The sequence below is a fragment of the Symphalangus syndactylus genome, chromosome 14 (genome assembly GCF_028878055.3).
Source record: "Symphalangus syndactylus isolate Jambi chromosome 14, NHGRI_mSymSyn1-v2.1_pri, whole genome shotgun sequence".
In the NCBI taxonomy this organism is placed as follows: Eukaryota; Metazoa; Chordata; class Mammalia; order Primates; family Hylobatidae; genus Symphalangus; species Symphalangus syndactylus.
This window is the reverse complement of record NC_072436.2, coordinates 64118047-64144020: the sequence shown is the minus strand read 5'-3', so window position 1 is coordinate 64144020 and position 25974 is coordinate 64118047. Positions and strand designations below refer to the sequence as shown.

General features: G+C 48.0%; 1 protein-coding gene across 1 annotated transcript; it reads right to left on the bottom strand.

The window, feature by feature from the left end:
- Positions 1-21155: 21155 nt before the first annotated feature.
- LOC129463005 (golgin subfamily A member 6-like protein 9) lies at positions 21156-25896 on the bottom strand (the record flags this gene model as incomplete). The annotated part of the gene is made up of 7 exons (XM_055243453.2): positions 25764-25896; positions 23994-24101; positions 23316-23372; positions 23046-23132; positions 22309-22387; positions 21486-21922; positions 21156-21212 (listed from the first exon to the last, which is right to left on the bottom strand). Coding segments are annotated over exons 1-7 (909 nt in total), but the record flags the coding sequence as incomplete, so codon positions are not given.
- Positions 25897-25974: the final 78 nt, after the last annotated feature.

Below are 25974 nucleotides of genomic sequence, written 5' to 3'. Positions count from 1 at the left end.
TCCCAGGGAACTTGGTCGCTGTCCTGCCCACCGCTCCAATGGCTCCTCCTATCCCTGGCCACGTCCACCTTTGGATGCTTCTTGCCATCACACAGTCCCACACCCAGCTGCGCAACTGAGCACTCACAGTGTTTAGAATCCTGCAGCCGCTGGCCCCAGGCTTTGACTCCATGGGCTGAGGCCTTTAAGGACATCAGCAGCACCGAGCCAAAGGAGCGCCGCCCACCCAGCCAGAGAACACTGATGCAGGGAGATGGAAACAGGATTTAGTTACTGAGACTTTGTTTACACAAAGATACTCTAAGAGAACTCATAGATGGGAGGGAATTGAGTCTTGGCTGCTGAAGCAGGCGAAAAGAGAAGTAAACCGATCTCCATGGACCATGGAGCAGTTCTGGGCAGGTGGCACTGTGGGAAGAAGACGGGAGCAACGTCTGGATGGAAGGCAGGCGTGCTTTGAGTGTGGCAGACAGCGGGAGACCGGGTTCAGCAGGACCCTAGGGGTTCCAGGTCATGTCACAGCTTTATTAAGATATAATTCAGGCTTGCTTGCTTCCTTCCTTCCTTCCTTCCTTCCTTCCTTCCTTCCTTCCTTCCTTCCTTCCTTCCTTCTTTCTTTCTTTCTCTCTTTCTTTCTTTCTTTTTCTTTTCTCTTTCCCTCTCTGGCCCAGGCTACAATCTACTCCGCTTGCTGCTGCCCGCGCCGCGGACTGCCTGGGACTGCCGGCGCGCGCGACCGCTGCCTGCCTTTTCTCTTTTCGCTGCAGGCACGCGTTCGCCATCTTGGCCACGCTGGTCGCCAGCTCCTGACGCCGAGTGCTCTGCCCGCCTCAGCCTCCCGAGGTACTGGGACTACAGACGGACTCTCGCTCACCCAGTGCTCGGTGTTGCCCGGGCTGGAGTGCGGTGGCGTGGTCTGGCCTCGCGGCAGCCTCTGCCCCCCAGCCGCCTGCCTTGGCCTACCAGGGTGCTGGGATTGCAGCCCCTGCCCGGCCGCCGCCCCGTCTGGGAGGTGGGGAGCGCCTCTGCCCGGCCGCCCCGTCTGGGAAGTGAGGAGCGCCTCTGCCCGGCCGTCCCGTCCGGGAAGAAATGAGGAGTGCCTCTGCCCGGGCGCCCCATCCGGGAAGAAATGAGGAGCGCCTCTACCCGGCCGCCCCATCCGGGAAGAAGTGAGGAGCGCCTCTGCCCGGCCACCCACCGTCTGGGAAGTGAGGAGCGCCTCTGCCCGGCCACCCACCGTCTGGGAAGTGAGGAGCGCCTCTGCCCGGCCACCCACCGTCTGGGAAGTGAGGAGCGCCTCTGCCCGGCCACCCACCGTCTGGGAAGTGAGGAGCGCCTCTGCCCGGCCACCCACTGTCTGGGAAGTGAGGAGCGCCTCTGCCCGGCTGCCCCGTCTGGGAAGTGAGGAGCACCTCTGCCTGGCCACCCATCGTCTGGGAAGTGAGGAGCGCCTCTGCCCGGCCACCCATCATCTGGGAAGTGAGGAGCGCCTCTGCCCGGCCACCCCGTCTGGGAAGTGAGGAGCGCCTCTGCCCGGCCGCCCCGTCTGGGAAGTGAGGAGCGCCTCTGCCCGGCCACCCATCGTCTGGGAAGTGAGGAGCGCCTCTGCCCGGCCTCCCATCGTCTGGGAGGTGAGGAGCGCCTCTGCCCGGCCGCCCCGTCCGGGAAGAAGTGAGGAGCGCCTCTGCCCAGCTGCCCCGTCCGGGAAGAAGTGAGGAGCGCCTCTGCCCGGCCGCCCCGTCCGGGAAGAAATGAGGAGCGCCTCTGCCCGGCCGCCTCGTCCGGGAAGAAGTGAGGAGCGCCTCTGCCCGGCCGCCCCGTCCGGGAAGAAATGAGGAGCGCCTCTCCCCCGGGCTCCCCATCCGGGAAGAAGTGAGGAGCGCCTCTACCCGGCCGCCCCATCCGGGAAGAAGTGAGGAGCGCCTCTGCCCGGCCACCCATCATCTGGGAAGTGAGGAGCGCCTCTGCCCGGCCACCCACCGTCTGGGAAGTGAGGAGCGCCTCTGCCCGGCCACCCACCGTCTGGGAAGTGAGGAGCGCCTCTGCCCGGCCGCCCCGTCTGGGAAGTGAGGAGCGCCTCTGCCCGGCCACCCATCGTCTGGGAAGTGAGCAGCGCCTCTGCCCGGCCACCCCGTCCGGGAAGAAGTGAGGAGCGCCTCTGCCCGGCCACCCCGTCCGGGAAGAAGTGAGGAGCGCCTCTGCCCGGGCGCCCCGTCCGGGAAGAAGTGAGGAGCGCCTCTGCCCGGCCGCCCCGTCCGGGAAGAAGTGAGGAGCGCCTCTGCCCGGCCGCCCTGTCTGGGAAGTGAGGAGCGCCTCTGCCCGGCCACCCCGTCCGGGAAGAAATGAGGAGCGCCTCTGCCCGGGCGCCCCATCCGGGAAGACGTGAGGAGCGCCTCTGGCCGCCCCATCTGGGAGGTGAGGAGCTCCTCTGCCCGGCCACCCATCGTCTGGGAAGTGAGGAGCGCCTCTGCCCGGCCACCCACCGTCTGGGAAGTGAGGAGCGCCTCTGCCCGGCCGCCCCGTCTGGGAAGTGAGGAGCGCCTCTGCCCGGCCACCCCGTCCGGGAAGAAATGAGGAGCGCCTCTGCCCGGGCGCCCCGTCCGGGAAGAAGTGAGGAGCGCCTCTGCCCGGCCGCCCCATCTGGGAGGTGAGGAGCGCCTCTGCCCGGCCGCCCCGTCTGGGAAGTGAGGAGTGCCTCTGCCCGGCCACCCATCGTCTGGGAAGTGAGCAGCGCCTCTGCCCGGCCGCCCCGTCCGGGAAGAAGTGAGGAGCGCCTCTGCCCGGCCGCCCCGTCCGGGAAGAAGTGAGGAGCGCCTCTGCCCGGGCGCCCCGTCCGGGAAGAAGTGAGGAGCGCCTCTACCCGGCCGCCCCGTCCGGGAAGAAGTGAGGAGCGCCTCTGCCCGGCCGCCCCGTCGGGAAGAAGTGAGGAGCGCCTCTGCCCGGCCGCCCCGTCCGGGAAGAAGTGAGGAGCGCCTCTGCCCGGCCGCCCCGTCTGGGAGGTGAGGAGCGCCTCTGCCCGGCCACCCATCGTCTGGGAGGTGAGGAGCGCCTCTGCCCGGCCACCCATCGTCTGGGAGGTGAGGAGCGCCTCTGCCCGGCCACCCATCGTCTGGGAGGTGAGGAGCGCCTCTGCCCGGCCACCCATCGTCTGGGAGGTGAGGAGCGCCTCTGCCCGGACACCCATCGTCTGGAAAGTGAGGAGCGCCTCTGCCCGGCTGCCCCATCTGGGAAGTGAGGAGTGCCTCTGCCCGGCCACCCATCGTCTGGGAAGTGAGGAGCGCCTCTGCCCGGCTGCCCCGTCTGGGAAGTGAGGAGCGCCTCTGCCCGGCCGCCCCGTCCGGGAAGAAGTGAGGAGCGCCTCTGCCCGGCCACCCATCGTCTGGGAAGTGAGGAGCGCCTCTGCCCGGCCACCTATCGTCTGGGAAGAAGTGAGGAGCATCTCTGCCTGGCCGCCCCGTCTGGGAAGTGAGGAGCTCCTCTGCCCGGCCGCCCCGTGTCTGGGTAGAAGTGAGGAGCTCCTCTGCCTGGCCGCTCCGTCTGGGAGGTCTACCACGGAGGCCAGAAGCAATGTGGGGGCTGGACGTGGTGGCTCACGTCTGTGGTCCCGGCACTCTGGGGGGCGAGGCGGGTTGATCACTTCGGGCTAGGAGTTCGAGACCAGTCTGGCCAACTTGGCGAAACATGAAGAATACAACAGACAAACCAACCAACCAACTCAGTGACAACAAAACAGGTCTACCCTGGAGTCATACTCTAATTTTTTCTATTTTCCTCCCTTTCTGATCCTTTATCCCACTTTCTTTTTCTTCCTCTTCCTTCTCCCTCTTCTTTGTCAAATAGAGGATTGAGTTATTATCACTGATCCATATAAAGTCCCTCTCTCATTTATTTTAACTCCCACCCCCCATTTCTATTCCCCGACTTCCCATGTGCAACCTTCCTAATATGTTTGATACGCATCTTTTTGTTTGTATGTATTTTTAGAAAATGTTTATTGTTTTTGTATGCAAAAAAAATTAATAAAAAAAAAAAAAAAAAAGATATAATTCAGGCCGGGCGCTGTGGCTCACGCCTGTAATCCCGGCACTTTGGGAGGCCGAGGCGGGCGGATCACCTGAGGTCGGGAGTTCGAGACCAGCCTGACCAACATGGAGAAACCCCATCTCTACTAAAAAATCCAAATAAAATTAGCTGGGCGTGGTGGCGCATGCCTGTAATTCTAGCTACTTAGAAGGCTGAGGCAGGAGAAGAGCTTGAACCTGGGAAGCGGAGGTTGTGGTGGGCCAAGATTGCACCATTGCACTCCAGCCTGGGCAACAAGAGCGAAACTCCGTCTCAAAAAAAAAAAAAAAAAAAGATATAATTCATATACAATTCGTCAATGTAAAGTGCGCAGTCAATAGTTTTTAATATATTCACAGAGCAGAGCAACCATCAACACAGTCAATTCTAGAACATTTCCATCACCCCATACAGGAGCTCTGTCCTCATTAGTCATCATTCCCAAATCTCCCACGTCCACTGCAGCTCTAGACACCACCAATCTACTTCCTGTCTCTAAGATTTGCCTGCTATGGACTTCCATATAAATGGAGTTGGCCGGGCGCAATGGCTCACGCCTGTAGTCTCAGCACTTTGGGAGAATGAGACGGGTGGACGGTGGGTGCCTATAATCACAGCTACTCGGGAGGCTGAGGCAGGAGAATCACTTGAACCCCAGGGGAGGAGGTTGCAGTGGGCCGAGATTGCGCCATTGCACCCCAGCCTGGGCGAAAGAATGAAACTCTGTCACACACACACACACACACACATAAATAGAGTGATACACATGGTCCTCTGTGACTGCCTTCTTTCCTTTGCATGTGCTTCCAAGGTTCATCCATGTTGGAGCATGGATCAGTATCTCATTCCTTTTCATGGCTGGAGAATATTCCAGTGTAGGATAGACCACATTTGGTTATCAGTTGATGGACATTTGGGTTGTTTCCACCTTTGGCTACCATGAACATACCATGAATGTTTAGGTACGAGATTTTGTGTGCATACATATTTTCATTTTTCTTGATATAATCTAAGTGGAATTGCTGGGTAAAATGGTGACACTGTTTAGTTTGGGAACTGCCAGACTATCTCCCAAAGGGGCTTCAACACTTTACATTCCCACCAACAGCATTTAAGGGTTTCATTTATCAACACTTCTCCAACTTCTTGCCAACACTTGTAAGACTTGTCTTTTTTCACTATACCCATCCTAGTGGGTGTCAAGTGGCATCTCAGTGTGGTTTGGATTTAGACTTCCATGATGACAATTGATACTGAGCATCTTTTCACGGGCATTGGGCAGTTTGTGTGTGTGTGTGTGTGTGTGTGTGTGTGTATATATATATATATATACACACACATATACTTTTTTTTTTCGAGACAGCGTTTTGCTCTTGTTGCCCAGGCTGGAGAGCAGTGGTGCAAACTCTGCTCACTGCAACCTCTGCCTCCTGGGTTCAACCAATTCCCCTGCCTCAGCCTCCTGAGCCTCCCGAGTAGCTGGGATTACAGGCATCCGCCACCAGGCCTGGCTAATATTTTGTATTTTTGGTAGAGACAGGGTTTCACCACGTTGGCCAGGCTGGTCTCGAACTCCTGAGCTTAGGTGATCCACCCACCTTGGCCTCCCAAAGTGCTGGGATTACAGGTGTGAGCCACTGTGCCCGGCCAGTTTGTATATCTTCTTTGGGGAAATTTCAGATCTTTTGTCTATTTTTAAAATTCAGTATTTGTCTTTTTATTATTGCATTGTAAGAGTTCTTTATATATTTGATATGTTTGGGTCACAGGGGCAGATCCCTCATGAATGGCTCAGTGCCTTCCCCACAGTAATAAGTGAGTTCTCACTCTGTTAGTTCACTCGAGAGCTGGTTGTTAAAAGGAGCCTGGCACCTCCTCGCCTCTCTCCCACTCTCACACTTGCCATGTGATGTGCCTATTCCCTCTTTGCCTTCTGCCATGATTGTAAGCTTCCTGAGGCCTCCTCAGAAGCTGAGCAGATGCAGGTGCCTGCTTGTACAGCCTGCAGAACTGTGAACCAAATAAATGTCTTTGTAAATTACCCAGTCTCAGGTATTTATTTAAAGCAGTGCAAAAAGGACTAACACAATATTCTAGATATGAGTTCCTTGTCAGGTATATGATTTGCAAATATTTTCTCCCATTATGTGGGCTGTCTTTTCATTTTATTGATAGTGTCCTTTGAAACACAAAAGTTTTTAATTTTCATGAAGCCAAATGTATCTATTTTTTATTATGTCGTTTGTGCTTTTGGCATCATATCTAAGAATCCAAGCTCACAAACTCTTAGCCCTATGTTTTCTTCTAAAAGAGTTACAGTTCCGGCTCTTATATTTTGGTCTTCGGTCTATTTTGACTTAATTTTGTACTTGACATGAAGTGGGCATACAACTTCATTCTTTTGCATGTGGATATCCAGTTATCCCAGAACCATTTATTGAAAAGACTATTATTTTTCCACTGAATGGTCTTTGCAGCCCTGTTGAAAATCAGTTGACCATAGATACATGAATTTATTTCTGGACTCTCAATTTTATTCCATTGATCTATATGTCTATCTTCATGCCAGTACCACCATCTCTTAGTTACTGTTGCTTTATAGTAAATTTTGAAATCCAGAAGTATGAGTCCTGCAACTTTGTTCTGTTTTCAAGATTGTTTTGGGGCCGGGCGTGGTGGCTCACGCCTGTAATCCCAGCACTTTGGGAGGCCGAGGCAGGTGGATCACTAGGTCAGGAGATCGAGACCATCCTGGCTAACATGGTGAAAGCCTGTCTCTGCTAAAAAAATACAAAAAATTAGCTGGGCGTGGTGGCGGGCACCTGTAGTCCCAGCTACTCAGGAGGCTGAGGCAGGAGAATGGCATGAACCCAGGAGGTGGAGCTTGCAGTGAGCCGAGATCGTGCCATTGCACTCCAGCCTGGGCGACAGAGAGAGACTCCGTCTCAAAAAAAAAAAAAAAAAAATTGTTTTGGCTATGCTGCTGCATTGAGTACCCACACAGATTTTAGAACCAGCTTGTCAGTTTCCACAAAGGATCCAGTCATTATTTTGATAGGATTGCATTGATTCTCTAGATCAATTTCAGATGTACCAACATCTTAACAATATTACTACCCATGAACGTGGAAAGTTTTATTTAGGTCTTTCTAAATTTCTTTCAGTGAAGTTTTTTAGTTTTTAGAGTATAAATTTTATGCTTCTCTTATTAAATTTATTCCTATGTACTTTGCTATTTTGAGGATATTTAAAATGTAATTATTTTCTTAATTTTATTTTTGAATTATTCATTGCTAGTACATATTTTTTAATTTCTTTTTTTTTACATTTTTTTAAGAGATGGGATCTTGCTATGTTGCCCAGGCTGGTCTTGAACTGCTGAGCTCAAGCAATCCTCCTTAGCCTCCCAAAGTGCTGGGATTATAGGTGTGAGCCACCACACCCGGCCCATTGATAGTATGTAGAAATACAATGGATTTGGCTGGGTGCAGCGGCTCATGCCTGTAATCCCAGCACTTTGGGAGGTGGAGGTGGGCAGATCACGAGGTCAAGAGATCCAGACCATTCTGGCCAACATGGTGAAACCCCGTCTCTACTAAAAGTACAAAAATTAGCTGGGTGTGGTGGCGCTCGCCTGTAGTTCCAGCTACTCGGGAGGCTGAGGCAGGAGAATTGCTTGAACCTGGGAGGCGGAGGTTGCAGTGAGCCGAGATCGCCGCGCCACTGCACTCCAGCCTGGCGACAGAGCGAGACTCTGTCTAAAAAAAAAAAAAGCAATGGATTTTTGAATAGCAATCTTTTATCCTGCAAACTTGTGGAATTAAAAGGTTTTTGTGGATTCCTTAGGATTTTCTGCATATCCTGTGGATTCATCTGGAATAGGGACAGTTTTACTTCTTCCTTTCCAATCTAGATGACTTTTATTTCTTGTTTTTGTTTAAAATCTCTACTACAAGGTTTAAAAGAAGTGATGGTCTTCTAACTTCCTGATCTTAGAACTGGGGTAAAGAATCTGTCTTTCACTATTAGGTGCAATGTTAGCTGTAGGCTTTTCTTTAGATGCCCTTTAGAAAAATCCCACACTATTCTAAGACTGTTGGATGCTGACTTCCCTTTCCTAGACTTTATCGTGAAAGGGTGTTGGATTTTGTCAAATGCTTTTTCCATGTCTATTGGTTTTTTTAGATTCTGTTGATATGGTGTCTTACATTAATTGATTTTGGGATTTTAAACCAGCCCGATATTCCCTGGACAAATCCCACTTAGGCATGTCATATAGCTCTTTTTACATTTTGCTGAATGTGGTTTGCTCTGGATTTTGTTGAGGATTTTTTTCCTCTATATTTAGATTAGACATTGATCTGTAGTTTGCTTTTCTTGTGATATCTTTGATTTTGGGTAGCAGGGTAATACTGGCCTCATAGAATGAGCTAGGAAATGTTCCCTCTTCTTCTATCTTTTGGAAGAGTTTGTAAAGAATTTATATTACTTCTTTAAATGTTCAGTAGAATTTTCCTGTAAAGCCCTCTGGGACTACGCTTTCCTTTGTGGGTAGTTTACTAATTCAATCTCTTGTTATAAGTTTATTCATATTTTCTGTTTCTTGTGTCAGTTTTGGTAATTTGTGTGTCTCTAGGAATTTGCCCATTTCATTTAACTTACCTAATTTGTTAGCACTTGAGTGTTCATAGTATTCCTTCATAATCCTTTTTGTTGGTAGTAATGTCCCCATTCATTCTAGTCCTTCATTTCTAATTCTAGAATGTGAGAGGAACATGTGTTCTACTGTTGTTGGGGGAGTGTTCTAAATGTGTCTATTGGTTGATTCATAATGATGCTCAAGCCTTCTATTTTCTTCTTGCTCTTCTGTCTAATTGTTCTATCTATTAAAAGTGGGTGGGGCTGGGCACAGGGGCTCATGCCTGTAATCCCAGCATCTTGGGAGGCTGAGGTGGGCAGATCACCTGAGGTCAGGTGTTCAAGACCAGCCTGGTCAACATGGAGAAACCCCGTCTCTACTAAAAATACAAAATTAGCCAGGTGTGATGGCGCATACCTGTAATCCCAGCTACTCTGGAGGCTGAGGCAGGAGAATCTCTTGAATCCAGGAGGTGGAGGTTGCAGTGAGCCGAGATCTCACCATTGCACTCCAGCCTGGGCAACAAGAACGAAACTCCATCTCAATAAATTAATTAATTAATTAATTAAATGTGGGGTACTGAAATCTCCAACTAGTATTAACAGCTTTATATTTATTCGTTCAATTCATGTATTTTGGGACTCTGTTGCTAGGTACATATATTATTTATAATTGTTATTCTTCTGGATGAATTTCATCAATACAGATGCTCCTCAACTTAAACAATGGGATTACATCTTGATAAGTTTATTGTAAGTTGAAAATTTGGTAAGTTGAAAATGCATTTAATATACTGAACCTACTAAACATCATAGTTCAGCCTAGCCTATCTTTTTTTTTTTTTTTTTTTTTTTAGACAGAGTCTCGCTCTGTCGCCCAGGCTGGAGTGCAGTGGCGCAATCTCGGCTCACTGCAAGCTCCGCCTTCCGGGTTCACGCCATTCTCCTGCCTCAGCCTCTCCGAGTAGCTGGGACTACAGGCGCCCACCACCACGCCCGGCTAATTTTTTGTATTTTTAGTAGAGACGGGGTTTCACCGTGGTCTCGATCTCCTGACCTCATGATCCGCCCGCCTCGGCCTCCCAAAGTGCTGGGATTACAAGCGTGAGCCACCGCGCCCAGCCCAGCCTAGCCTATCTTAAACAAGCTCAGAACACTTACATTAGCCTACAGTTGGACAAAATCATCTAACACAAAGCCTATTTTATAATAAAGTGTTGAATATCTCATGTAATTTATTGAATATTGTACTGAAAGTGAAAAACAGGGCCTCTAATCGGGGGGTCCTGGCAGCCACTAAATATTTTTGTTTAATTTTTTTAAACATCAAAAGTATGAAGTATGATTTCTACTGAATGTGTCCTGCTTTCCCACCATCATAAACTTGAAAATTTTATCCAAATCATTTTAGTCAGGGACCATCTGTATGTAATGTTCCAATTTGTCTGTGGTAAAGTGAGTTTGTTTGGTTTTGGTTTTTTTGAGACAGGGTCTTGCTCTGTCACCCAGGCTAGAGTGAAGTGTGTGACCATAGCTCACTGTAACTGTGAACTCCTGGGCTGAAGCAATCTTCCTGCCTCAGCCCTGCTTTTGGGGCAGGGGTTTCAGGGGACAGGATCTTGCTCTGTTGCCCAGGCTGGAGTGCAGTGGTGCAATCTCGGCTCACTGCAACCTCCGCCTCCCAGGTTCAAGTGATTCTTGTGCCTCCGCCTCTCGAGTAGCTGGGATTACAGGCACATGCCACCACTCCCAGCTAATTTTTGTATTTTTGTGGAGATGGGGTTTTGCCATATTGGCCAGGGTGGTCTCGAACTCCTGACCTCAAGTGATCCACCTGCCTCAGCCTCCAAAGTGCTGGGATTACAGGTGTGAACCACCGCACCTGGCCTATAAAGAATGACTTCTGACATTTTGCTATTTGTTTTCCATATGCCCTACATCTCTTTCCTCCTTCAATTAGTTCATTAACTGCAGTTTCTTGTGTCTGATTTTTTCTAGAGTATTTTTTGTTGTTATATCTACCAACTTAGCACATTTCAAGTCTTTAATATACTATCGTTAACTATATTCACATTGCTGTACATTAGATCCACATCCTCACTAACATGTTATCTTTTGTCTTTTTCGTAATAGCCATTTTAACAGGTGTGAGGTGATACCTAATTGTGGGTTTGATTTGTATTTCCCTAATGATTGGTGGTGTTGAGTGCCCTTTCATATACCTACTGGCTACTGTATGTATGTCTTCTTCTTTTTTTTTTTTTCTCTTTGAGATGGAGTCTCACTCTGTCACCCAGGCTGGAGTGCAGTGGCATGATCTCAGGTCACTGCAACCCTCACCTCCTGGGCCCAAGCAATTCTCCTGCCTCAGCCTCCCATGTAGCTGGGACAACAGGTACGTCCCACCAGACTGGCTAATTTTTGTATTTCCAGTAGCGAAAGGGTTTTACCATGTTGGCCAGGCTGGTCTCCAACTCCTGAGCTCAAGGGATCCATCTGCCTGCCTTGGACTTCAGCAGTGCTGGGATATAGGCATGAGCCACCATGCCTGGCCTGTATGTCTTCTTCTGAGAAATGTCTATTCAGGTCTTTTGCCAATTTAAAAACTGAATTGTGGCCGGGCACGATGGCTCATGCCTGTAATCCCAGCACTTTGGGAGGCCAAGGTGGGTGGATCATCTGAGGTCAGGAGTTCGAGACCAGCCTGGCCAATATGGTGAAACTATCTCTACTTAAAAAATAAAAAAATTAGCCAGGCAGTGGTAATCCCAACTACTCGGGAGGCTGAGGCAGGAGAATCGCTTGAACCTGGGAGGTGGAGGTTGCCATGAGCCAAGATCATGTTACTGTACTCTAGCCTGGGCGACAGAGCAAGACTCCATCTCAAAAATAAGAAATTAAAAATTAAAACTGTGTTATTTGGGTTTTTTTATTTGGCTGAGTTGTATGAGTTCCTTATATATTTTGGATATTTATTTACCCCTTATCAGATACATGGTTTTCAAATATTTTCTGTCATCCAATAGGTTGCCTTTTCCACTCTTTTGTTTCCTTTGCTTTGCAGAAGTTTTTCAGTTTGATGCAGTCCACTTGTCTATTTTTGCCTTTTTGCTTGTGCTTTTAGTGTCATATCCAAAAAAATCATTACCCAGGTCAATGTCAAGAAGCTTACCCCTGTGTTTTCTTCTTCTAATAGTTTTGTAGTCTCCAGTCTTAGGTTTTTGTCTTTAATCTATTTTTAGTTGATTTTTTTTTTTTTTTTTTGAGACGGAGTCTCGCTCTCTCACCCAGGCTGGAGTGCAGTGGCGCGATCTCGGCTCACTGCAAGCTCCGCCTCCCGGGTTCACGCCATTCTCCTGCCTCAGCCTCTCCAAGTAGCTGGGACTACAGGCGCCCACCACCACGCCCGGCTAATTTTTTGTATTTTTAGTAGAGACAGGGTTTCACCATGGTCTCGATCTCCTGACCTCATGATCCGCCCGCCTCGGCCTCCCAAAGTGCTGGGATTACAAGCGTGAGCCACCGTGCCCGGCCTTATTTTTAGTTGATTTTTGTACATAATGTGAGGTAAAGTTCCAGTTTCATTCTTCTGCATGTGGATATCCAGTTTTCCCAACATTGAAAAGATTATCCTTTCCTCACTGTGTTTTCTTGGCATCCTTGTCAAAGATAAGTTGACCATAGATTAGTGGATTTATTTCTGGGTTTTCTATTCCATTCTATAGGTCTATATGTCTGTTTTATGCCAGTACCATACTATTTTGATTAATGTAGCTTTGTAATATATTTTGGGTTTTTGTTGTTGTTTTGTTTTTGAGATAATGTCTTGTTCTGTCACCCAGGCTGGAATGCGAAGTTGTGATCATTGTAATCTCCAACTCCTGGGCTCAAGCAATCCTCCCACATCAGCCTCCTGGGTAGCTAGGACTGTAGGTGCATGTCACTATGCCCAGTTTAAATTTTTTGCAGAGACAGGATCTTTTATGTTGCCCAGGCTGGTCAGGAACTCTTGTAATATATTTTGAAAACAAGAATTGTGATGCCTCTAGCTTTTCTTCTTGCTCAAGGTTGCTTTGGCTATTTGGGGTCTTTTGTGGTTCCATATGAATTTTAGGATTTTTTTCTATTTCTGTAAAGAATGCCATTGAGGCCGGGTGCAGTGGCTCATGCCTGTAATCCCAGCACTTTGGAAGGCCAAGGTGGGCGGATCACCTGAGGTCAGGAGTTCGAGACCATCCTGGCCAACATGGTGAAACCCCGTCTCTACTAAAGATACAAAAAATTAGCTGGGTGTGGTGGCGTGCACCTGTAATCCCGGCTACTTGGAAGGCTGGAGCAGGAGAATCACTTGAACCCAGGAGGCAAAGGTTGCAATGAGCCAAGATCATGTCATTGCACTCCAGTCTGGGCTGCAAGACTGAAACTTCATCTCAAAAAAAGTAAATAAATAAAAATAAAAAATAGGCTGGGTGGCCGGGCGCAGTGGCTCATGCCTGTAATCTCAGCACTTTGGGAGGCTGAGTCGGGTGCATCACGAGGTCAGGAGATTGAGACCATCCTGGCTAACATGGTGAAACCCCGTCTCTACTAAAAATACAAAAAAAAAAAAAAAAAATTAGCCAGGTGTGGTGGTGGGCGCCTATAATCCCAGCTACTCAGGAGGCTGAGGCAGGAGAATGACATGAACCCGGGAGGCGGAGCTTGCAGTGAGCTGGGATCGCGCCAGTGCACTCCAGCCTGGGCAACTGAGCAAGACTGTGTCTCAAAAAAAAAAAAAAAAACAAAGGCTGGGCGCAGTGGCTCATGCCTATAATCCCAGCACTTTGGGAGGCCAAGGCAGGCGGATCACCTGAATTCAGGAGTTTGAGACCAGCCTGACCAACATGGAGAAACCCCATCTCTACTAAAATAAATAAATAAATAAATAAATAAATAAATAAATACAAAATTAGCCTAGTGTAGTGGCACATGACTGTAATCCCAGCTACTCGGGAGGCGGAGGCAGGAGAATCTCTTGAACCCGGGAGGTGGAGGTTGCAGTGAGCCAAGATCATGCCATTGCACTCCAACCTGGGTGACAAGAGTGAAACTCTGTCTCAAAAAAGTAAAAGAAATACAATAAATAAATAAATAAACTTTCCTCTCCTTAACCTACTCATGTGTATGTGTCGTTAATCTCAGCATGAGATGACAAACCCCATCTCTAATAAAAATACGAAAATTAGCTGGGCATGGTGGTGCACCCCTGTAATCCCAGCACTTTGGGAGGCCAAAGTGGATGGATCACCTGAGGTCAGGAGTTTGAGAACAGCCTGGCCAACATGGCGAAACCCCTCCTCTACTAAAGATACAAAAAATTAGCTGGGCGTGGTGGTGCATGCCTGTAATCCCAGCTACTTGAGAGGCTGGGGCAGGAGAATCGCTTGAACCTGGGAGGCAGAGGTTGCAGTGAGCCAAGGTCACACCATTGCACTCCAGCCTGGGTGACAGGGCGAGACTCTGTCTCAAAAAAAAAAAAAAAACCAACTCTTGCATGCAAGCCATCAGGGAGGTCGGGTCTTAAGCACGAGCTGCCTGATTCTCCTTATTTGGCACCCTGCAAATAAATGCCCTCCTTTCTCCCTATGCAAACCTCAGTATAGATGTTTGATCTTGTAGCAGGATGAGTCGCAGACAAAACTCCTCAGACACTGGATTAAAGAAGGAAGAGGTTTTTTTTATTCAGCCGGGAGCGTCGGCAGACTCGTGTCTTAAGAGCCGAGCTCCCCAAAAAAGAAATTCCTAGCCCTTTTAAGGGCTTACAATTCTAAGGGGTCTACGTGAAAGAGTCATAATAGATCAAGTAAGCGTGAGGAACGTGACTGGGGGCTACATACATCAGCCAACAGAACAAAACGTTTTACAGTGCTTTCTCATACAATGTCTGGAATTTACAGATAACACCAGTAGTTTTGGTCAGGGGTTAATATTATCATTATTTTAACCACCAGGGCCAGGTGGTGGCTCCAAGGTCATCTAGCTATTTATCTTACTTCTGTTTCTTTTCAGCTTTTTGCTTTCTCCCTTTTCTCCTGTCTTATAAACTAGGGTAAAAGGGGAGGTTGGGGAGAAACTGGGAAGGACAACAGGAGAAGTGGTGGTCTCATACCATATTTCCCCCCTTTGAGAATTTTTACTTTTTAGTGGGAGTTCTTACTCTTGTCTTTACTTTGTGAGTCTTTTTGTGAGATAGAGCGATAGTGATTTATATAATATACGTGAGCTGAAGTTTTCTGATGAACTAAAGTAGCAACAAAAGCTTTTATCATTTGAAAAAGCAAGGGTAACACACAGGGGAGCAGCAAGCAAGTTCTTATCACTAGCAATACACCTATAATGAGGGTTTTAAATCCTCCTATAGGTGGAAAAATATAAAAAATAGGCTGGGCGGCCGGGCGCAGTGGCTCATGCCTGTAATCTCAGCACTTTGGGAGGCCGAGTCTCCCCAAAAAAAAAAAAAGTTGAAAAGGCCACCCAGTGCAGACAGGAGAGGGAGGCGAGGGGACGGAAGGGAAGACGCCTGGGGTGGATGGAAGTCAGTGCCCTTGGGTGCTGCTATCTGTCTTCCCGGCCACTGCTAGATCAGGCTTCTGAGCCTGTTGGCTGTCAGGGCTGGACTGTGTCCCATAGGTGCCATGGCAGTCCCCGTGAAATCCACCAGGTGTCACCAGGCAGCATACAGGTAACAGGCCTGGAAGATCCCCAACAGCCCAGCTGGACATGCTCAGACACTCTGGGGCTCCTCATTCAGTGGGACAAACTCCAGGACCCAGCGAAGGAAACGGGAACACACCAGGCTGAGCAGTATGGCTAAATCCATTTATTCCAAAATGAAAAGCAAAATAAACAGGAGTCGCATCACCAAGGGAGCCACAACCCCATCCCCGCCTCCTTCCTCTGTCCTATGCTAGCAATAAATACGTTTCCCAGATGCAAATAATTATTAGAACCTCCTCCCCATATGCCAGCTCTAACCTCCACTAGGTACGATACAGGGGCGGCCCCACCCCCCAGAATATACAAAATGTTACACAGATACAATATATACACTAGGGAAGGGGGGGTCACCCCAGCAGCCCGTGCCCTCGCCTGGTCTACTGCTAGCCCCACTGTCCTGCCTCAGCTGCCTCTCTGAATAAGAAGATGGGAGACCCCTGAGGGAAAAGTTGCTCTGGTGAGAGTAAGGAGGCCATCAGACCTCCTCCAAACAAACCAACTCTACCAACCTCTGGCGCTTAAATAACAAACATCATCATCCAGAAATTTAAGGACCCAGCCCTGGTCAAGGTGGCAAAGGGTCTGTCTCCCCCCATTAGACAGGGGTCTTGTCTTGCTACCCTAATGGTAAAGGGGTGACTGGGAAGGGGTGGTAGGGACATGGTGGGGGCGGAGACTCCAGACCCACTTCTCCAGGTTTATGCTGACAGGGGCCTGCTTTTATTTATTTTTATTTATATCCCATGACTTTATTTTTAATCCCATAACTTCTTTTTCATAACTTTTTAAATAACTTTTCATACAAGTTTTTTCTACTTTTTTTGACACACTTTTCCACATTTTTTATCCCACAACTCTTTCATCCCATAACTTTGTTCTTTTAATAAACACACTTATATAGTTGCAATTTTGTAAAAACAAAAACAGATTATCTCATGCCAAGCGTGCCCATTATTTGCAGGCTATAGTATTTAATACTATAGTTTTCAAGACACACAAAATTTTAAGGCAAAAACAGCACTTTGCAACAATTTAATAATTTATTACATTACAGTAACATCACAGCAGTCAACAATGCCACTTTAGGCAAAAGTCAGTATTTCCATTATACATTCTGTTTGTAAGAATTCATAAAGAGGTAAAAGTCATTCTAAGAAAACTTGGCAAATAAAGCTTTGGACTGGAATTGGCATTTCTTTCTCTACTTTTCCTTCCCGTGGTTTCTTTCTTTTAAACTACAGTATTCATATTTAAAATGTTTTAACTTATTTCAAAACATTAAGATAGCAGTTACATTTTTGAATAGTTATATTATTTTAAGATGACTAAGATAAAGTTTTAGAGAAATTATATTATGGATAGGGCTGATTTACATTTTCACATTTTCAAAAAATTAGCTTTGGTTTTAGAACTGATTTTTTTCATTTCGAGAAAACCTATCGGTTTAATCAAATACTTTGAAAATAATCATCATATACTGCAGTCTTTAGATAGATATTTTAATTCTTTACTTCCTACAGAAATTCACATTTATTCAGTTGAACTCACATTTTAAAATTCTGTTTCTGATGAACTCTAATCTTCTAATGTTGCCTTCTAAGCAAATTGAAAGCTGCCTTATACTGAATGAGGAAGAAAACAAATACTTGGCTGAATGAGGTATTGCAAAAGACTGCATGCACTTTGAAGAAAGACTTAAGTTATTGTCACACGGTTTCCATTCTTTTTAGGTTTGTCTTAAACATATGACAAAATACCTACACAAAGAGTGGTATTTGAATTAATATAGTACATTTATTTTTCAGACTGACATTGAGCTTAAATATGCCCATATGTGATTTAATCCATAGGTACCTGATGAACACATTATTGTCAGATTGGTTACAGATGCTAAACACTATCTGAAGGTCATTCCTGGTCACTTATATGTGTCAGGGTAAAAGTGAAGTGATTCGAAATATAAAAATACTATAAAAATACCTTTGAAATAATTTATCAATGTATTAGGTAAACCCAGTTTCAGAATGATAAAGAAAAACTGTTAGACCAAATAATGTGGCTAATTAACAGTGATAGGATTTCTAGCCCGAGGGTTTAAAATGGACTTAAAGTAACTGTCTTTAAACTGAACTCAAAGAATGCAAAAGCAGCAAGTTCAGAAAATAAAAGGCAAGAACAGGACTTTAAGTCCATTTTAAACCCTTGGGCTGGAAATCCTACCACTGTTAATTAGCCACATTATTTGGTCTAACAGTTTTTCTTTATCATTCTGAAACTGAGTTTATCTGATACATTGATAAATTCATACAATTTGGAAGAGTCAGTTGAAGTCACAAGGGCTCAATATTTACACTCTTTCAGTGAATGCAGGCAATTTTCTTATTCAATCTGTAAAATCGTATTATTGATCTCCTATTAATGTCATATTTATAAAAGTATCATGAGGATGCCAAACGCTAAAAATGGAGATGGTCTAGTAACTAGAAATGCCCACCCCAGGGAGCACAGATACATCTCTCCCTACATCCTAATGATATGATATATTTTGGAATACAGACATTAGAACTTCGTGAAGTTTCAGCTGTTGATTCTTTCCCAAGCATCATCCAGTTAATGATTTAGGCAACATATGACTGAAATAATTCATTGATCATGCACATTAACATAAATGTTACACAAAATACGCCTCTAACTGAAACCAAGAGGTATAAAAACATATTTCACTCTTCGTAAAGAACTTTGTGAGGAAATATAACTCTGTGATTGTATAGACACTTTTCCTCATAACACTTTGACATTCACAAACAGTAGATTGCGCTGCAGTTTGTAACCATTTTAAGTTGCATAAACTTCTCCTTGATTTTCAAATGTAGTATACCACTGTCTACTAAAACTCCTTTTCGTTTCAACTAAGTACTCTCACATATATTAGTTTATAATAATGTTTCTTATTATTTTTAAAGTGTTTTCCATTCAAGGAAAAGAAGTAAATTCCTATGTCAGATGGTTGAAGACTAGGTATTAGCCAGAGAGGTCTAGATGGTAAAATCCATCTTCCAGCCTCAAATAAGCTCCATGAACATAGAGGAACGCCAGGTGTCACACACCTTTCCTTCACTCGAATTCATTCTTGACTAGAGCCTGTATGCCTGTTCCAGGGACATTTAAACTCTTAAAGGATTTCTTCTGATCTTTACTAAATACATTAAGAAGAATGCCAGCCAGTGCCCTTTTGTGTACTGGGACATGTAGTCATCTGATTAAAACAGGGAACATGAACTCTGACTTTAAAATGTATTGTAGATATAAACGCTCTCAGCTAGAAAAGGTTTTCCACATCCACAGTCATGATAGGAGCCTTTCACTCCTCAGAAATAATCCCTTTTTAGGTCGTCAAAAAAGAGAACAACTGCCACAGCTCATGATGCAATATCTTCATGAGCCCAGAGCACATACAAATCCTAAGGGAACTACCATAGTACAGTGCTCATTCTTGGCACCGGAACAAATGAAACATATTCTATCCTGCACACACCTGCCAGAGCAGGCCACTTTCCTCTTCCGGGAGATTTAAAAAGCCCCCCAAAATGTTATTACTCCCATCCCCAATACACAGAAAAAGGGGGAAAGGCTGTTTCCAGTGCTCCGCCTTTAAACAGCTGTAAACGTCAGTACTCACAGTGGCATATTACAAAGTAATAAACTGTGCACTTGAGGACAAACCACATATTGAGCTAATGAAGAGCTCACTGTGATTAGGATTTGATCAAACATAACAGCAGAACATAAGCAAATTCTATCTGAATTCTGTAATGAATATACATGCTGCACTAACATTAAAAAAGCATGGCAGCCTATCCCAAACCAGCAAGAACAGTTGTGTGCATATAGTGGGTCTTTGTGTGTTTGAACTCCCACCACATAAGGGCAAACTCGATATGCATGCTAACGTCCTATAATTATCAAATTAAAAAAATGCTAAAGGATGCCAGAGTGAACATGAGGGAAAGACCCACTCTCCTTTAACTTTTTACAAATAAATTTAAATTATAAATTAGAAACACAAATAAATTTAAACTATAAATTAGAAACACAAATAAATTTAAACTATAAATTAGAAACACAAATAAACATAAGTGGCTCTAACTTTCAAATGAAGTAAATGAATTGTGTAGGAGATTAACCCCTTAACCGTTTTTTTTTTGTTTTTGTTTTTTTAAATTTCTTGACGAGCTCTTGAAGAAGATGTCTCTTCCCTTTCTTGGCAGCCCGAAAAGAATGGCATGCAGCCTCTCCTGCTCCTCCTGCCGCCTCTCCTGTACCAACAGCTTCTCCACCCAAGCCTGGGGAGTCCTGCATTACAGAAAGCAGCTGCTGGATCTGCTGTGCAGTGGGGTTGTCATGGGGAGAACCCTCCCTCTCCTCTCCTGGTGCAGGCTCCACGCTATCAGTGAGGCTCACCTCACAAAGATCTTCAGGGAGAGGGAGGGGGGAGGGAATCTGAGCACAGTGCGAGCCTCACCTGCTCCTGACTGCCCACCCCACCTGGGGGCTCTACTCACCACCCTGCTTGTCAGCAACACCCCAGGTCCTGTGGGATTAGGGCTCCCAGAACGGTACACAGGTAGTGGTCTGGCTGCTGCTGCAGACTCTGAGCCTCTTGGCTCTTCAGCTCCACCTGCAGGAAGACCCTGGGCATGAGGGCATGTGGTGGCTGGCTTCCAGATTCCTGGCCCATTAATAGGGTAGCGAGGGCACTGTGGGGCTCTGTGGCCTGCCCAGGCCCCTGGCCCCTTGCTCCAGGCCTAATAGACTGCCTCCCTTGCCTAGAACCCCATGCCTCCTTCCCCAGCCTCAAACCTCACGTCCTTTTTCCCAGCATTTAAACTGTAGGCCACAGACTGGTGGAAAAGCAGGGGGAGCCAACCACCATCTGCTAAGTGGGCTACATGCCTAATGTTTCCACGTATTATCTCATTTAATCATCAGCACCTCTGCAAGGAAAAGGCCACCTTCCTTTTGAAGTGAAAGAAACAGAGACTTAGAGATGCAAAGTAGTTGAATTATGACCAGTGGAACCGAGGTCAGAATCCAGTTTGAATCCAAGGAGTCTTTTTTGTTTTTGTGTTTTGTTTTGTTTTGAGACAGCATCACTCTGTGTCCCAGGCTGAAGTGCAGTGGTGCGATCTCAGCTCACTGCAACCTTCACCTCCCGGGCTCAAGTGATTCTCGTGTCTCAGCCTCCAGAGTAGCTGGGATTACAGGCATGCACCACCAGGCCTGGCTAATTATTATTTTTTTTTAATTTTAGTAGAGATGAGCTTTTGCCATGTTGGCCACGCTGGTCTCAAACTCCTGACCTCAAGTGACTGTCCTGCCTCAGCCTCCCAAAGTGCTGGGATTACAGGCGTGAGCCACCACACCCGACATAAGGAGCCTCTTATACCACTGTCTCTTCCTCTGTGATTGGGGGGCTCCATGCCTCTAGCTGGGATGATGATGTCCAGACCTGGGAGGAGCCCAGGGCTACCTGCCTCTAAAAGTCAGAGGGCAGGAAGCAAGAAACAGTCATAGGACTGCCCTGGAGGGTGCTGGGGTCACCTGCCCCCAGGCTGCAGCTGCCTCTGGCCTGGCACCTCCCCTCTCCAGAGGCTGGTGCCCGCCTCCCAGCCCTTCTTGGATGGGTCAGAGGTTACCATCTCTTTCAGCTCACCTGGCTTCTTCTCCTTTATTTTCTGCTCCAGCAGCTGTAGGGCCTTGTTCGGGACAGAGAGAACCAATCAGTGGCCACCCACTAAAACTGGAGACCCCAGAACTTGGTGTCTGCCTCCCATGGCACCGGGAAGGGTGGAGGCAGGTTAGAAAAACCATCCCCTCTCTCCCACAGCCATCAGAGCAGGGCTCTGGCTCACAGGTGCCTTTAGAAGTACCATTTCATGTGAAGGCTACAATGCCCCATTTTACAGGTGGGGAAACAAAGGCCTTGAGGGCTAGGGAAGAGGGCAGCCTCCCCAGGTGGGGCAACGCACCAGGTCCTCCGAGGCGCTGGATAGCTCTTCCAACTCCTCATCGAGGTCTTCCCACCCCGGCTCCAGCATCCTCTCCAGCTCCCGCGGCCTCTCCTGCCCTGGCAGCTTCTTCTGCTGACGCAGCCTCTCTTCCCGTTCCTGTAGCCTCTCTTCCCAGTCACATAGCCTCTCTCCCCATTCGCATAGCCTCTCCTCCTGTTTCCGTATATGCAGATCCCATTCATATATCCTCTCCTCCCGTTCACGTATCCTCTTCTCCTGTGTTTGTAGCCTCTCCTTGTGTCCGGTGCTCAGGAGAAGCAACATCTTGTTGTTTTCCATCTTGGCCTGGAGCTGTCTTCTCGCGCTCTCCAGCTCCTTTTTTAGATGGTTGATCTCAACCTGTAGCTGCTCCACCTCAGAGGGCCCTGCTGGGGGCTCTGGGGCCAGGGGTTCAGCTGAGAAAGGAAGCAGACAATAAGGGCCTCTGGATTCCCCCCACCCCACAAAAAAAAAATCCTCCCTTTGATACACAGCTCCTCCTCTCAGGCTTCCCAAACTTGGCCTCATTGCTAATGATTCCTCGCACCCGGATGGTAGCCTGTCTTCCAAGTCCCTTTCAGATAGAGAGCACTGTGGGTGGCTGACAGCGGGCACTCCTCCCTCTTTACTGATGGGGACACTGAGGCTCATGGAGAAGACAAGACTTGCCGTCTCCTGGCACAGACCTCTTTCCCTCTGCCTCAAAGCCCTTCCATCCACCCACCTCCCTGGGGCATTCTAAGTCACCCTTACAGACCTCTGATGCCAGTCCTGCTCCCAGGTCATGCCAGCCCCATCTTACCCGTCTGGTGTTTTAACTTGAACAAGCTCCTCCCGAGCTTCAGTAATCGGGACTTCCCCTTCTTCAACATGCGAGGAGCCTGCCCAAAGGACAGGGGGGAAAGGGCCCTGGAGAGAGCGGCTGGTGAACCTCTAGAGACAGACTTTGAGAAAGGCCCACCCCCCTTCTGCCAGCTTGTGATTTAGAAAGGTGCATTCATTCAACAAACATTTACTGAGCACGTACAGGCCGGGTACAGTTCTTCATAGCAGAGATATAAGACAGCAAAGGACAGACAGGAGCCCTTGGCCCTGAGGTTTCCATTCTAGGGGCCTTTAAATCTCAGACTTTCAGAGCTAACAGAGACCTTTGATACTCTCTACCTCCTCCAGAAACACGAGCCTAAGGAGGAGAGATGGCTTGTCCAGACTCAAAAGCAAATTAGGGACTGAGGCTGGGCAGAAATTCCGGCCCCTGACAACCAGTCAGGCTAGTGCTTCCCTGAGAGGTGACAACTCCAGGGCATGTGTGGCAAGGACTAGAGCAGGGGTGTCTGGAGAAGAGAGAGTCAGCAAAGAGGGCAGTGCAGAAGAGCCATGCTGCATGTTCCGTGCTCTGGGGTCCCTCCAGGTGAGACCTGGGTACCCCAGCTCCCCATTTGCCCTTGGCATCAGGGGCCCCTAACCCCTTTCTTCAGGGCCCCAAAGGGAAACTGGAGTCCAGGATTGACAGGCTGGAATCAGGGGACCCCACTGGACTCTTCCCAGTGAATTGATGTTTTCGCTGAGTTGGCCGAATTTTGTGGAGCTTGAATCCAGGGCTACCTCTAGTTGTTGGTACTGGCTCTGAGGTGCATGCAGAGAGGAGGAGTTGGAGGAAGATTGTGGGGAGGGGTAGAGAGAACAATCATTAGGGCTGAGGGGGGTGTGGGCTGTCTCAGCTGGCAGAGGGGCAACAAGCCCCTGCTGTGGGAGGAGGTTGGAGGGCTGGCCTGCAGGGTCACTGCACCTCGGCCCAGGGCCTCTTACCTCCAGATCCTTCAGGGTAGATGACGCAGGGCCCTCCCTGTACACACCTGTTGCTGACTGCAAGAGATGAGAGTGCACATGGAAATGTTCTGTCCCCCCTCACTGTCTAAGCCCTCTGACTTCCTTTCTTCCCCATCAACTGACAAAAGCTTCTTTTCTGCCTATCTTGGACCCTTTGTCCTATAACTCCTTTGTGCCAACTTCTCTCATGGTTCTTACCTCCCCACCATCCCACCGTGGGGCCCTTTCAGTGACTCCTAAAGGGACGGCCTGATGGCAAGTGGCTTTTCTCATTGGCCTGGCTTCCCCTTGAGACTGGGGATGAGGAATATCAAACAGAAATGACCATTTCCCGGGTGTCCTGGGTGTTTGCAGCAGGCCATGTACTAAGGATGCACATAAAAGCAACAATAACGAATCTCATTTAAACTTCACAAATGGAAGTCAAAAAATACCATCTCTATTATACAGATGTGAAAAGAGAGGCCCAAAGACCTCAAGCAACTTGCCCTAAATCATATCCTAATCAATCCCTAATCAATCCTTAGCAGACGGAGAGGCAGGATTCAAACCCAGGATTCTTAACCAGTACCCAACAGTCCGTCCACAATCTTAACAATTACCCTCTACTGCCCCTTGGGCCCCCTGTCCCCAGGAGCCTGGCCAGCCAAGACTCACATCCCCAGGTGAGTGGTAACCACGAGAAGTGGATGCTTCAGGGCTACTGCTATTGATTTGCTTTCCTCCTGGAATGCCAGGGCTCTTCCTCTGCCATAATTTTTTTAGCTGTGGGAAAAAAGAGCAGTAACACTCGTGAGAACTATCAGCCCCTATAGCCACATCCTCCTTTACAGTTTTGACAAAATACTTTTATACACCATCTGATTTAATGCCACCAACCACTGTACAAGGTGTTGTCACAATCATTTAGTGAATGACAGGGATTGATATCATGGATAGAAAAAACAAAAGAAAGAAAGAAAAAGGCAATACTGGAACTTAAACTCAGTCCTCTGACTCCAAGCTCTGGGGTTTTGCCTTGAATCAGCAGCTGCCAGGGACCAAAACCAGGGGCAGAGGTAGAAAAGTAAGCATTAAGCAGGCAGGAACTGTAGGCCTTGTGGTTTAGAGTCATACATCCTCACACGTCTATTGGTGTGAAGAAGTGCACTGGTACCTCTCATACTTTCATATCAATGTGTCCTCATGGCAGGAGGCAGCTTTTCTGTTAAATCTGGGAATTTATCAGGAAGATGACAACCCAAGCCTCATTTCAGAGGGAAGTCTGGTATATTCTTGGAAACCTATGTGTCTGTCATCTCTAAGTACATTAATGTTTTTTCTCAAGAGAATCAAGGGAAAATGATGCTTCAGAAAGATGTCCCACATTTATCCAGTGGCACTCAAAGTACCCCAGGTTGAGATGATGTGAGGAAGATTCAAGCTGTCAAGTTCAGTTTCCCAAGATCTATTCCACAGAAGATGGGCAAATCTCACTTCAGAGACCACTGACTGAAGGGCAGTCTGGTCCCAGAAGCGTGGAGAACTCAGAAAAAAATGTTAAAGTCTCTCTGGAAAGTAGAAGCCTGGGAGAAAACCAAACCAAACCCATTCTCCCATTGCCACCCAGAGATACTGTCAACGTTTTGAGCTCACGGGCGAAGTGTAGGCTTTTCCCACTGTCAATTAGACATTGTTAAGGGAGTAAGGCAGCCTGAACCTCTTGCTCCTAGGTCCCATAGTCTCCACTCCCCTTCCAGCTGGAAATTTGTGCTGCAACCAGAGGAACCAGAAATGGGGTGAGAAAACTTAGGGGACTGGGTTGTAAGATCAAAGGCCGGTCTTGCAGCAGTAATGACAGTTCCTAGGGGGACTGTGACATCACTACATTCCACTCCTCCCAGGGGAGGGGACCACATCAGTGCGATGCCCAAGTAGCCGCTCCATGATGGGGGAGGGAAACACACAGTTTTGACCCAGGTCCTCGGAGACGCCAGCCCAAGAAGCCCAGGGAGGTCGAGCTTGGGGCAGCAAGAGGGGAGGGCAGAGTCTGCAGTAGGGAGCCCCAGGAGTCACCAGCCCAAAGTCACCCAGCGACGACTGGCGAGGGTGGGGCCTGGGGCTGGGGGACCCAGGTCCTGGGAGACACAAGCCCAAAGAGCCCAGGGAGGTTGGGCTTGGGGCGGCAGGAGGTGAGGGCCGAGTATGGAGCAGGGAGCCCCAGGAGTCACCCACCCAAAGTCACCCTGGGGTGATTGGCAAGGGCGGGGACTGGGCTCCTTGCTGAAGGGGTGGGGCTGACAAGACTTTGGTCGGGGGAGCCCAGAGGCGCTGGGGTTGGGGGGCCCAGTCTGGTATGCCTCAGGAGTGGCATGGACTCTGGCACCAGTCTTGTCATCAGAGGGGATCTGTGGCTGGGTTGGGGGCCATAACCTGGTGTGTTTTTACCTTTTTCTTGGCTGCAGCCAATTTCCCCTGTTGTGTTTTTTCTGACATCGCAGGGTGGGGAGGGAGGCGGGGTTGGGGCCACATGAGCAAAATCCCAGTGAGCACTGCTGAATGCCTCCAGTCACCTACCAGGCAGCTGTGCGACTGAGCCACAGGAGGCGTAACCAGGGCCCCACTAGAACGCAGAATAGGGGCGTGGCCTTAGTACTCC